The sequence below is a fragment of the Suncus etruscus genome, chromosome 11 (genome assembly GCF_024139225.1).
Source record: "Suncus etruscus isolate mSunEtr1 chromosome 11, mSunEtr1.pri.cur, whole genome shotgun sequence".
Classification (NCBI taxonomy): domain Eukaryota; kingdom Metazoa; phylum Chordata; class Mammalia; order Eulipotyphla; family Soricidae; genus Suncus; species Suncus etruscus.
This window is the reverse complement of record NC_064858.1, coordinates 14,021,370-14,034,856: the sequence shown is the minus strand read 5'-3', so window position 1 is coordinate 14,034,856 and position 13,487 is coordinate 14,021,370. Positions and strand designations below refer to the sequence as shown.

Sequence of the window (13,487 nt, the reverse complement as noted above, 5' to 3'; positions counted from 1 at the left end):
TCTCATTTTTCTCATCTAAAATATAAGTGTGGGCCACATGATAGCTAAGAACTTTTTATCTCTAATAATTGTTAAATATTTACAGTATTTATCAATGTGTACTAGCAGATTTCAAAACATTATTCTATATAGACATAGATATGAGTTTCCTAAAACAAAAATTTAAATGTCACCATTATCATACTATTTATGACATGCATTTTTCTAGGTGGCACATCATTGGCAAAAGTGAATGCTCATCCTATTGCGGTCAAGGCTATAGATCTTTAGATGTTCACTGCATGAAGTATTCTATTCATAAAGGACAGACTGTTCCCGTAGATGACCACTACTGTAGTGACCAAATTAAACCTCCTACCCGAGAACAATGTCACGGTGACTGTGTCTTAAAAAGGTGGCACTATTCAGAATGGTCCCAGGTACAAATAAAGGGCATTTCTAAAGAAATGTTACATCTTTTACCTATTTAATATATACCGTTCATTTAAAGTTTTTAATTTTTTTTTATCATCTTTCACCAATTTTTGTTTTTATCCAGTGTTCAAAGACTTGTGGAGGAGGGGAAAGGTCTCGAAAATCTTACTGCATCAATAACTTTGGCCACCGGCTTGTGGACAGAGAATGTCAAGGTCTTCTCCAAATAACAACAGAGAATTGCAATAAAATTCCCTGTCCCACTTGGGCCACTAGTGAGTGGAGTGAGGTAACAGTAAACACAAAAGGCTTAGAAATTTTACAATACTGTGTGCTAGCATTTTTTTTCTAAGACTCTATATAGTTCACAAATATTTAAACTTATTCTATTATCTTATAAATAACTAGTTTCAAGGCATTTAAAAATATTTGTTTTTAAGCTCTTTGCAGTATTCAGCTAACAATTACATAACTTAACTTTTTCATCTCTAGCAGATTTCCTTAGAAAGTTCTTGCCCACAAGAGCCTAAGTAAGGTACATATTTATTCTAGCTCTGGCCCCTAAAGTTAAGTCTTATATCTTGTTTTTTATTAAAATATGGCAACACACATTACCTGATTGATTTTCCTTAGTCAATGCTTATGGAGGAGTTGTACTTCTTTTCAGTTATACAACTGAAAATGTATGATAATCAGATGTCTTCTTACAGTGTCTTGTTACATGTGGCAAAGGAATGAAGCAGCGACAGGTATGGTGTCAATTAAATGAAGAAACTTTTAATGATGCCTTCTGTAATCCAACCACCAAGCCCGATTCTCTGAGATCCTGTGAGCTTCGATCATGTGGTACCTGGAATGTAGGATCATGGGGTTCTGTGAGTATATAATTTTTTGTGATTTAATATAATTGTGAAAATAGCAGAAAAGTGGTAATTATTAAAATACTAACATTAATAAGTAATATTATTATTAATCAGTAATAATAATATTAATAATGTTAATTATTATTAAAACTTTTAATGAATGCTGAAAAAAATCCTCTTGAAATTTTAACCTTTATCAGCCAAATAATTGGTACTGCTAATTTTGATGCATCTTTGTTTTAGAATTTTTGTTGTTTATTGATGTAAGATCGGGAAACCAAATTTTGGGTATACATTGGCATCTGCATATATTACATGATGTTACTATAATTCTGGTATCCATCCAAAACCTTTTTGCCTGCATTATTCTTCCTTTTCAACATATAGTCACAATTTTGGTTCTATTGTCTAGGAATTTTTTGTGTGTATTTTTAAAATGTAGTTACTACATGTTTTTCCTTTTTCTTTTTTGTTTTGGTTTTTGGGCTACATCTGGTGGTGCTCAAGGGTTACTCCTAGATCTGCACTCAGAAATCACTCCTGGCAGGCTCAGGGGGCCATATGGGATGCCAGGATTGAACCCGGGTCTGTCCCAGGTAGTCTGGGTACAAGGCAAATGTCCTACCACCGAGCTATTACTCCAGTTCCAAGTTTGTCTTTTTCTATTCAACTATTTCAACTAGCATAAAATCTTGGTTTCTTCCTTAATTTTGTAAATGATAAAATTTTACCTTAAAATTAGTTTATTTAAATACTATCATTACAAGGCTGTTCATAAAAAAGTTGTTTTTCTCCACAGATAAAAGTTATTCATATTTGGGTTTCAGTCATACAATGTACTATACCTTTCACCAATGCACATTTCCTACACCAATGTCCCCAGTTTCCCTTCTGCTCTCCCCCACCTACCTATTTTTCTTCTCTCTGTGTCTCTCTCTCTTTCTATCTCTCTCTTCCTTTATTCTCTCAATAGCCAAATAGTATATCAGGGTGTACACATGTTACATTTTCTTTATTTACCACCAGTGAGTTAATTATTCAATATTTTTAACTCTTGACTACTGTAAATAATGATCAAATTACTTTGAAAGAGCATATATATCTCTTCAAATTCATATTTTCATATTATACACTAAGGACCTTACAATGAGACTATAGAAATATTATATTGTCTTGGATGTAGCCAATCAAAATTGATATCTGGCAACACTTATGAGTACAGCCCATAGAAACACAAGCACAGAGCCAAACATAATCTCTGAGCACTATCACTTATGACACAAAAAACCAATAAATTATTATCTTTTAGTTTGTGGATGTGGCTGGGTAGTTTACACCAGTAAATGCTCAGGAGTCTTTTAATTTCCTGGCTCTACACTCAGAAATTACTCTTGTTGGTATTTGGGGAACCATATTGAATGCCAGGGAACAAACCAGGTTGACTGCTTTCAAGACAAGTTCCTACCCCACTAAACCTATCTCCCTGGTCCCACATCAACTTAATTTTTAACAACAGATTTTAGGTTTTTATAAGCTCTGATTAAACTGTAAATATGTCCTGTAACTATGTTATTATATTTTTCATATATAAAGTGGGATTTATTTTAAAGAAGTTTCATGAAATAAAAGATTAGGAATTTGCAGGATAAGCAGTAAGACTGCACATCTTATCATACTGTACATTACCATATTTTCTTAAAGCTTTTCTTGATCATACTTATGCTTTTCCTATGATCTTTCTTCTTTATTTCCTTGAAATTTACTTAGCATATTAAATGATATACATTTTCCAGGAAACTTTTAAAAACATGCTCTTTCTTAAATTTTATTTATTTAGCTTTTTGAACTATCAGACTTCTATTGTAGTGGCACATTTATATCATTTTATAAAGGAACATTAATACTTGTCAAATTTAACTTTAATATTTCCTTAATATTGACATGATTTAAATACCTATGTATATTGTTTAAATTTGATAATTTAAAGTTCTATTGTAAAGAGTATTACTAAAAGTATATTTGTTTATTTAAAAATTAAGCTCATGTAATGAATAATGTATTATCTGATATCTATATATATATATTTAGTGCTCAGTCACATGTGGACATGGATATCAGACGCGTGCTGTTGAATGTGTGAATGATCAGTTTAGTCTGGTGTTAGATGAAAAAATGTGCCATGAAGCAAGTCGCCCAAAAGACAGACAGGTAAAGACCTATCTTTATGGATATTAAGCGAAAGTATTTATGACACAGGAGGATTGTGTGTGATAAATTTATACATATTTTAATTTTAATTTTAAGATGGTACCATTCATAGATTTTTATCATTATTGAGTTTACAACTGCATAGTTCAATGATTTTTTTAACTTTTTAGCTGCCATTATATCACTTTTTTAATAACTATTTTCATCCTTTTAGTTGCAGATGGTTTATATTATTACCAATATTATTGGCTTATTTTACTAATTATTGTAATGTTTGTGTTCATTCAAAATTTTTTATCTTAGTGGTGATTGGGGACAGTTGGGCCACATCCAACAATGCTTGGGTGTTACTCCTATCTCTGCACTCTGTCTCTTGTCTCTGCACCAGAAATTACTTCTGGCAGGCTTGGGAGACCATCTGGGATACAGAAGATCGAACCCATGTCAGCTTTGTGCAAGGCAAGCACCTTATCTGCTTGCTGATTGCTCTAGCCCCTATTGATATTAATTTTAATTACTTTATTTAAACATTGTAGTTACAAGGATTTTCATAATACAGTTTCTTATTTTTCACAATTGCAGAATTGTACATGTTTGAGTTTCAGTCATATAATGTAAAACACCCTGCACAGAGGCAGGCAGGGGAGAGAAAGAGAGGGAGTCTATTGGTGATTTTTAAGAATTAAAACGCCTTTCCTTTTCCATGATCAAACAAAATGATCCAAACTATATGATTCGGCCTCACTATCTACTTCTAGCCAGTAGCAGTACCTTTTTATTTTTCGGTGGGGTAAGGGAGAAACGTATTTACATTATTGATTTAACTTAGTATGCAATTGATCTTGATAAAATATGGGGGAGGAGAAACTACCATAGAGAAGTTAATGTACATCAAAATATTTAATAGATGTTTTATGAAATTTTTTATTGAACAGGACTGTTTAGTTACACCTTGCTCAGTTATGCCTAAAATTGGGGCTACTTCATTACCAGCAGTTCCCATTCAAAATATGGCACAATGGCGACATGGTTCTTGGACCCCAGTAAGTAAATTACTTTAAAGAGGTACAGTGTTTATTGAGGATCCTTTTATACACTAAAGAAAAAATGTGGCTGTAAATTTACTATATTAGTGCTATGTACTCATTTGCTAGTGTCTTGATGTACATAAAGTTAATGTTTTGGAACTAGATAATCTGATAAATAAATTCTTTGTGTTTTTTCTGAGTAGTTTAAATTTTCTGGGTTTTTTTCTAATCTGCAAAATGGGAATAATATGCTTTATTATAATAAATAATGCTTCAAGTGTTTCAAAACTATTTGAATTGACCTCAACATCTTAATTTTCTCTCAGAGAAAACTGTTTTCTGTATCTTGTTTAAAAGTATATCAAGGAGTTGAGACTTTTGCTCTCTTTAATATACTTATTTGTGCACTTTACTAAATTCAATTGATTGTGGTATGTACTGCCTTACCTGTATTTGACACAGAAGTGAGGCAAGGTAATATAATTTGACTAAAAAAAAAAGCCTTGATGTTTTAGAAATTTGAGAAGCATTTATATGTCAGAGAAATAAACTAATAACATATACTTGCTATAACTCATCCTTTTTAGTGTTCCGTTTCTTGTGGAAGAGGTAACCAAGCCCGTTATGTAAGCTGCCGTGATGCTCATGGTGAAAGAGCAGATGAATCATATTGTGCTTATTTACCCCGACCTGCTGAAATATCTGACTGTTTTAGCTATTGTGGAGAGTGGCAAACTGGAAATTGGTCACCTGTAAGTATGTTTTATTAGTGAAACTGTTTTATTCAATGAGGATCTTAATTGAATAAGTATGTGATTAGAGAGAGTGATCAGAGAGAGTGAAAGTGAAGGGTCATGAATTTAGTACAATTTCATGCCCTGAAGTAGGACATGGGCATTCGCAGGAGGGAGTGCTACAAAATAAAAGAAATTATGTCTCGCACTTGTGATTTAAGTGATCCCACAGTATAGTGCATAAAGTTTTAAGTATTTTTTAGATATCTAAATACCTAGTTTTAGATATTGTTTTATTTTTGTTTGTTTCAGAGGGGAGGGTATGCGCCCAGCATTCTGGGAGCAATTCCTAGTGCTGTGCTCAGAGGTCACTCCAAGTAGAACTATAAGCTACAGGGGAATTTGCTCCAGCCAGTGATCTAACTTCTGTCCTCACTTATGTTTTATGGCACGTAAAGTTAACTATATGTTATATTCAATGACATTAATGTAGATCCTTTAGTAAATGGCTAAATCTGTGCTCAGTGTTCAGCTTCCTGTGGCCATGGAAAAACAACTCGACACGTTCTATGCATCAACTATCATCAGCCAATTAATGAGAATTACTGTGACCCTGAAGGTCGTCCTTTGACAGAACAAGAATGTCACCTGGCAGCCTGCCCGCCCATCTACAGCCACTTCCCAAGTTCTGAGCAGCCTAACCATTATCCAAGCAGGAATTTCCCATTAATTCCTAAACCAGAAGACAATCAAAATCAAGGAATTTATTCAGCAATTAGAGGAAACCAATGGAGAACAGGACCGTGGGGATCGGTACGCCAGGGATTTTGAGTTATATTAATTTTATGGTTTTGCTGTATTTCTGTAACAGGTATCTTTCAATGCTCCATATGCTTAATACTAATTTTATCTTAAGAAGAATAATTTAAGCCTTAGAAGTTCTAGTTCAAAGTTTATCTGTCAATTAATAGTATAAATCTTAAAATGTTCTATAGCTAAACTTACCTGAAGGTTAAAAGAGTTAAGCATTATTTGATGTAAATGCAGGTCCCCAGAAATTGTAGCAAATTATACGCTAATGTGATATTATTGTAGCACTTAAAAATCTGATTACTGAGAAAACTCCATACTTTTTCCATAGAGGTTGAATTAAGCAGTATTCACACCATCAGTGAATGAGAGTTCCTTTTTAACCACATCCCCTCCAACACAAATTATTACCAACATATTTGATACGTGCCTTACTGAGGATTGAAGCCTGGTTGGCCATGTGCAAGGCAAGCATCCTACATGCTGTGCTATAGCTCTGCCCCTTAAAGGAACAATTTTTAAAAAACTGATTAGTGTGTTCATTATACTAAAAGCAAGATCTTTTAAAATTAAAATGTAAGAACTTAAATGTCGTAGAAGAAAATCAAACTTGGAAATTACAAAGGAGGAAGCTGGTCATGATAAAATATAAAGGGAATAATTCTGTTTTATATTTTATATTATTATTTAAAATATAGAAAATCTGGAGTCAGAGTGATAGCACTGTGGTAGGGTGTTTGCCTTGCATGCTACTGATCCAGGATAGACCTGGGTTTGATCCCCAGCATCCCATATAATCCCCCTAGCCAGGAGCGATTTTGGAGCACATAGCCAGTAGTAACCCCTGAGCATTACCAGGTGTGGTCCAACACCAAAAACTAAATAAAAACTAAATAAATAAAATATAGAAAATCACAATGAAAAAAGTAATGTGTTCTGTCGAGTATTTTTTTATTTTTACTTAATGACACTTTCAGACAATTTCAGTTTTACTTTCAGGAATATTGTTAACAATATTATGAATTTCTGATTGTAAGCTTTAAAGAGTTTTCTTTGAAATAGCAAATTATAATAAGTATCTCATAAATTCAAATGTTTGGACAATATTTTCTATTCAAATTATGAGTCTATGGAGAGAATTTAGGCATAAAACTTGAATTTGACAGTTAAAAGCACTAATTTGTTTCTCAGCAGATAATTTTCTAATGTGACATCAGTAATTTCTGTACTTTTCCTTTTTCCTATTCAGTGCTCTAGTAGTTGTGCTAGAGGTTTTCAACGTAGAGTTGTGGTTTGCCAGGATGAGAATGGACAGAGTGCTAGTTACTGTGATCCTGCTTCTAAGCCCCCAGAATCAAGGCACTGTGAGTTGGAACCTTGTCCGCAATGGAACTATGGAAGTTGGGGAGAAGTAAGTATTATCACTGTTTAATCTTGTGGATATTATGACAATTTTGAAGACCAAAATAAAGCACTTTTATGGGGGGGGGGACATACACAGCAGCCTTCAAGGGTTACTTCTAGCTCTGCACTCAGAAATTATTCCTGGCAGGCTCTGGGGACCATAAGGGATGCCAGGGGTCGAACCCATTTTGGTTCTGGGTCAACCATGGGCAAGGAAAATGACCTATCCACTGCACTATTGCTCCAGCTTAAACTAAAGCATTTAATATAGCTATTGATCAATAGTTTCACTTCACTACATACCCTAAATTAAAATTAGGATAGCTACTTACAAAAAATTTGCAAACAGTAAATATTTTTAATGTGTAGTTTAAAATAGTATTAATAATGGTTTCTCGTGCACAAAGTTTCAACATCACAATAATAGTCAGTTTACTCTTCCACCCCAACACCTCAATAACTCCTTCTCTCAATCTGCCCACCTCCACCTCAATTGTATGAATCAGTTTTTTCATTATGTTACCTTTGGATCTTTGTTGCTTCCTTGTTATGTTTCTTTAATTTCCATATATAAGAGTTATGTCTATATCTGTTCCTTTATTTCTGATAGACTTCACTCTGCATTATATCCTATAGTTCCATCCACATTATATCCAGATTACATGATTTTGTTCTGAGAGCTTCATAATGTTCCATTGTGTATATATACTATAGCTTCCTGCTCCAGTCATCTGTAGTTGGATATTTGGGTTGCTCCATATCTTGGCTATTATAATAAGTATAATGATGATGTGTTTTGAACATGCAATGACCAAAACTTCTGTATAATGACTATGAGGTGTTCTGGCAGCACACAAATTGTGCTGTACTTTTTTGGGTCAGAAGGGGAAAATATTTTTTTAATTATAATAAAAACTTTATTTAAACACATGTTTACAAACATGTAGGTAGTTGGGTTTCAGTCATAAAAAGTATACTCTCCTTAGCCAGTGAAACCTTCCCACCACCAATACAACCCATCTCCCTCCATTCCCACCCTCTGTCTTGTCTTCAAGACAGGCATCCCATTTATCTCACTCACTACCATACTTATGATAGTTATTAATGTAGTTATTTCTCTAACTGAACTCACCACTCTTTGTGGTAAGCTTCATATTGTGGGTTGGCCTATCTTTCCAGCCCTCATCTCTATTGTCTCTGGATATTATTACCATACTGTCTTTTTCTTAAATTCCCCAGATGAGTGAGACTCTTCTGTGTCTATCTTTCTCCCTCTGACTTATTTCACTCAGCATAATAGTTTCCATATTCATCCATATATAGTAAAGTTATATGACTACATTTTCTTGACAGCTGCATAGTGATTCATTGTGTAGATGTTCCATCACAATTTCTTTAGCCACTCATCTGTTACAGGGCATCTGGGTTGTTTCCAAATTCTAGCTACTGTGAGTAGTGCTGCAGTGAATTTAGGCATGCAGAGGGCAGTTTTTGATTGTGCTTTTGTGTCCGTAGGATATCTCTAGCAGTGATATTTCTGGATCATATGGGAGCTCCATTTTCAGTTTGTTGTTTTTTTTTAGGAATATCCAGAAAGGCTGGAATAGATAGCATTTCCACCAGCAGTGAATACAAGTCCCTTTCTTTCCAAATCCCCACCAGCACTAATTATTCTTGTTCTTTGTAATGTATGCCAGTCTCTGTGGCATGAGATGGTAATTCTTTTTGATTTGAATCTCTCTGATGATTAGTGATGTGGAGCTTTTTTTTTTTCCATATGTCTTTTGGCTATCTGTATTTCTTCTTTATTTTGGATTTTGGGCCACCCAAAGGTGCTCAGGGGCTACTTCTGGCTCTGCGCTCATAAATCACATCTGGCTCTACACTCAAGCATTAACTCCTGTTATACTTAGATTTTATACTTAGATTCTGGGATTTTGACAATCAAACCTGGGTCACTGTGAGGAAAGTAGTTCTCTTATGCACTGTACTATCTCTTTAGTCCCTATATATATATTTTTAAGTTTAGGTCATAACATTGCTGTGCTCAGATTTACTTCTGGCTCTGTGCTCAGGAATCACTCCTGGAAGTTCTCAGGTGTCATTATTGAGCTAGGTTTGCCATGAACCAAAATTTAGCAGTGTTAGACCCTATACTATCCCTCTAACTCAAACACCTAATTTAATGGACATTTTTTGGGCCACATCGTTGGTGCTCAATGGTTCCTTCTTGCTCTGAGCTTAGAAATCATTCCTGGAAGGCTCTAGAAACCATTTGGGATGCGAGGGATTGAGCTGGTCAGTCCCAACTTCGCTGCATGCAAGGCAAATGCCCTACCCCCTGTGCTATCATTTTGACCCAAGGAGAACATTTTTTTCTTCATTATTCTAAACAGATTTTCTCTATTTTCTTTTCTTATGGATTTTAGAAATCATTGTCTATAGACAACATCTGACCAGGTGATAATATTGAATGTTTTTAAATGGATTACTATTTACCAAAAAGCAAATTACATCTGAAAAATAAAAAAAAATATTTTTAAAATCTGGTGCCAGGGATTGAACCTGGGTCACTTGTTTGCAAGACACAATGTACTGTCTCTCCAGTTCCCTGATTAGCTTTTAAACCATATTGTAACCTCTTGATCAGATGTCACAGATTAGTTAGTATTTATTACTTAAATCAATTTTTGCTTTTGACATAATCTTTCAGTTTTAGATACTGCCAGGAGTCTGTTTTATTTATTTATTTATTTTTTATTTTGGTTTTTGGGCTACACCAGTGATGCTCAGGGGTTACTCCTGGCTATGTGCTCAGAAATTTTTTCTTACTTAGGGGATGCAGATCTGTCCTGAGTCAGCCACATGCAAGGCAAAATGCCCTACTGCTGTGCTATCGCTTCAAACCCAGGAGTCTATTTTATATAGATCCTTAATCTCCTTTTTTAAAGGGGACTGGGTTTTCAGAGCAAGTAATACTCAAGACCTATTCAAAATTGTGATTAGGATACACTAAAAGTGCTGTAAATCAGAAGTTGTTGTTGTTGTTGTTGTTGTTGTTGTTGTTATTAATTATTTTGCTTAGGTCAATGCTGTTGGATTTAGGGATTCAAACCAGAATTGGCTGCATTCTCTATTATCTCTCTAACCTATTCTTTAAAGTCCTTTATTTTTTCCCTTCTATTTCTTTTGGTCCCATCCAGCAGCACTGGAATTTACTCCTTCTGATGCATTAAACATCTCTCTAATATCTTCTAAATGTCTTCTAATATTTCTAAGACTTTTGAACTATCTAATGTTGAAATATCTCACATTGTACTGTTCTAAGCATTTTCTTTTGTTTGTTTGTTTTTGGGTCACACTCTTTTGTGCTTCGGGTTCTATTCTTAGAGTGAGCTCTGAGACCAGGGAGAATAGGGGATTAAATCTGGGTCTGCTGTGTGCAAGGCCAGTGCCTTAGTCTTTCCCCAGCCCCTCAACATCCCATCACTTTTTTAAAATAGAAAACTAAATTTTTATTTTTCATCTAGAAAGAAATATTGAGAATTGTGAAGAAATAATACACTTTAAACTCTAGCCTTAATTATCATGTATTAATGTTGACTAAAGCAATGCTATTTTCTCATAAAAGTCACATAACATTGAATTTTTCTATTTTTGATTTTAGTGTACACAGTCATGTGGAGGAGGCACAAAGTCAAGATTTGTAATATGTCAGTTTCCCAATGGCCAAATATCACAAGAGCAAAACTGTGAAATCCTAAATAAGCCACCAAGTGTGATACAATGTCATATGCATGCTTGCCCTGATGATGTATCATGGCATCGGGGACCGTGGAAATTGGTATGATAATATTCTTCGCATTATCTTTTTGTTTTACTTAACTGTGTGCCATTTAATTTAATTTTTCTAAATTGTGGAATGCACACACTATATTTACTCTTGTGTTTTAAATGCATTGATTTTGGAAAAATCCATTACTTTTAAGTACTAATATATGCAAGAGTTTTATTTGTATTTATTTTTATAAGTAAATTTTTACCATAAGAAAAATATGTCTACTATATGTCTTTGGCCTTTAATTAATCAGAAATGTTTTACTACTTACATATGTAAAATGTTAACTGGTGCTTGTAACAATGCCAAATTAAGTCTGTGTCTTGTTTGAGCATTTAACAGATTTTTGTCTGTCAATGTCAGTAACAGATATAAAAGCAAATAACATACTTTAAAACTTTATTTTTTTCATTGTTGTCTTATTTTGTTTACAAATGTGAAAATATTACAAAGATACATTTTCTTAGATGAAATAAATGTTTACAGTTTATTATATAAAATGACTGATTTATATAAAATTTATATTACTGTTTATGTCTTCTACTATGTGGAACTACTGTATTTTGGAGATTTGTCAAAATATATTTTTGATCCATAAACAAAACATTGTTTTAAGAATGTTTAATTTTCTCAAGTATTTTTTACATACCCAGATTTTGAAGAGTAATATTTTGAATATGTTGAAAGTAGTTTTATGGTCTTGAAGTTTTAAATCATATTGAAGTACACCTCTTTGATAGAAAACTGGCTCATAACTTTTTTATAGAAAGACTAATTTGAACCTATATTTATAAGGTGTAGGCATTTTTACTGGAATATTGCCTATTATTTTATCTGTAATATTTTTGCTTTGCCCAATTCAAAGCTTACAGTATATGTAAATGCAAGTTTTAATTGCTGCTGTATGAAAAACTAGGAAACAGAGTACAAAGCAAAGCTAATCTTAGTCATCAAAGTGAGACAGTTGATATGAAATAATAAATTATTTTTAACTTTACAGGAAGGTCTTAAAGTTCATTTGCTGCATCAGACAAACATCATTTAGTTGAAATTGTTCAAGAAAAAAATTTCACTATAGATCTCATTCACATATTTAATACATCTTTAATGACCATCCTAAACTTAGTTGCTATAATGCAACTATATATATATATATATGTACATACATATATACATTCTATTATGGAACTTATAGTCTAATTGGAGAGAATTTTTTCTTTTGAGGCCATATTTGATGGTGCTCAGGTCTACACCTGGCTCTGCCATTAGGGAATCATTACTACCTATGCTCAGGAGATCATCTGAGATGCTGGGGATAGACCTGATGCAAGACAAGCAACCTATCCACTGTGGATTGCGGATCCTACTTGGAGAGCTATTTTTTAAGTTACATAATTATATGTTTAACTGAAAATACACAATTTTGGAAACCACATATTAGAAATTTAGCATAAAATAGTGGATTGAAGATCTTAATTAGAGAGATTTTTAAGTTACATAACTTTATATTTAACTGAAAATATACAATTTTGGAAACCACATATTCGAAATTTAACATAAAATATATAAAATATTAAAATTAAATTCCCTTTTTAGTATTTTACATATTTTCAATCTTTAATATTTTAAAATATTTTAATGTTACCAAACTTCTATAGTCAATATAGTAGAAACACTTTTGCCCTATTATTGAAATAAAATGACATTCAACAATTTATAAATTAAAGTATAAACCATCACGCAATACTTTTATATTGTATTGAAATATATCATACAATATCTTTATATTTTTTGAAATGTATATAATACTATAACCTTTTTAAAATAATTTCTTTATTTAAGCAGCATGGTTACAATTTTTAATGGTTTAATGGCATTATTTTTGTATATAACCTTTGTCATAAATGAAAATTACTGTTTATTTTTTATTATTACTATTATTATTTTGGGTTTGGGGCTACACCCAGCAGTGCTCAGGGGGTTACTCCTGACTTTAATCTTAGAAATCGCTCCTGGTAGGCTCGGGAGACCATATGGGAAGCCTGGAATAGAAACCAGGTCTATCCTGGGTCGGCCACGTGTAAGGCAAACGCCCTACCACTGTGCTATCTCTCTGGCCCCAAAACTCGATGATATTATACTATAATAAAAATAAATGCTCAAAAAAAGAATCATATAAAATTACAAG

General features: G+C 33.2%; 1 protein-coding gene across 1 annotated transcript in view; it reads left to right on the top strand.

The window, feature by feature from the left end:
- ADAMTS20 (ADAM metallopeptidase with thrombospondin type 1 motif 20) overlaps positions 1-13,487 on the top strand; it is a 150,091-nt gene that overhangs the window by 79,651 nt on the left and 56,953 nt on the right. Inside the window, exons 21-29 of the mRNA XM_049783876.1 lie at positions 209-419; positions 539-703; positions 1,125-1,289; positions 3,366-3,485; positions 4,421-4,528; positions 5,101-5,265; positions 5,773-6,060; positions 7,307-7,468; positions 11,129-11,305. Of these exons, the coding sequence (XP_049639833.1) occupies positions 209-419; positions 539-703; positions 1,125-1,289; positions 3,366-3,485; positions 4,421-4,528; positions 5,101-5,265; positions 5,773-6,060; positions 7,307-7,468; positions 11,129-11,305 (1,561 nt within the window). The remainder of the gene's footprint in view (positions 1-208; positions 420-538; positions 704-1,124; positions 1,290-3,365; positions 3,486-4,420; positions 4,529-5,100; positions 5,266-5,772; positions 6,061-7,306; positions 7,469-11,128; positions 11,306-13,487) is intronic.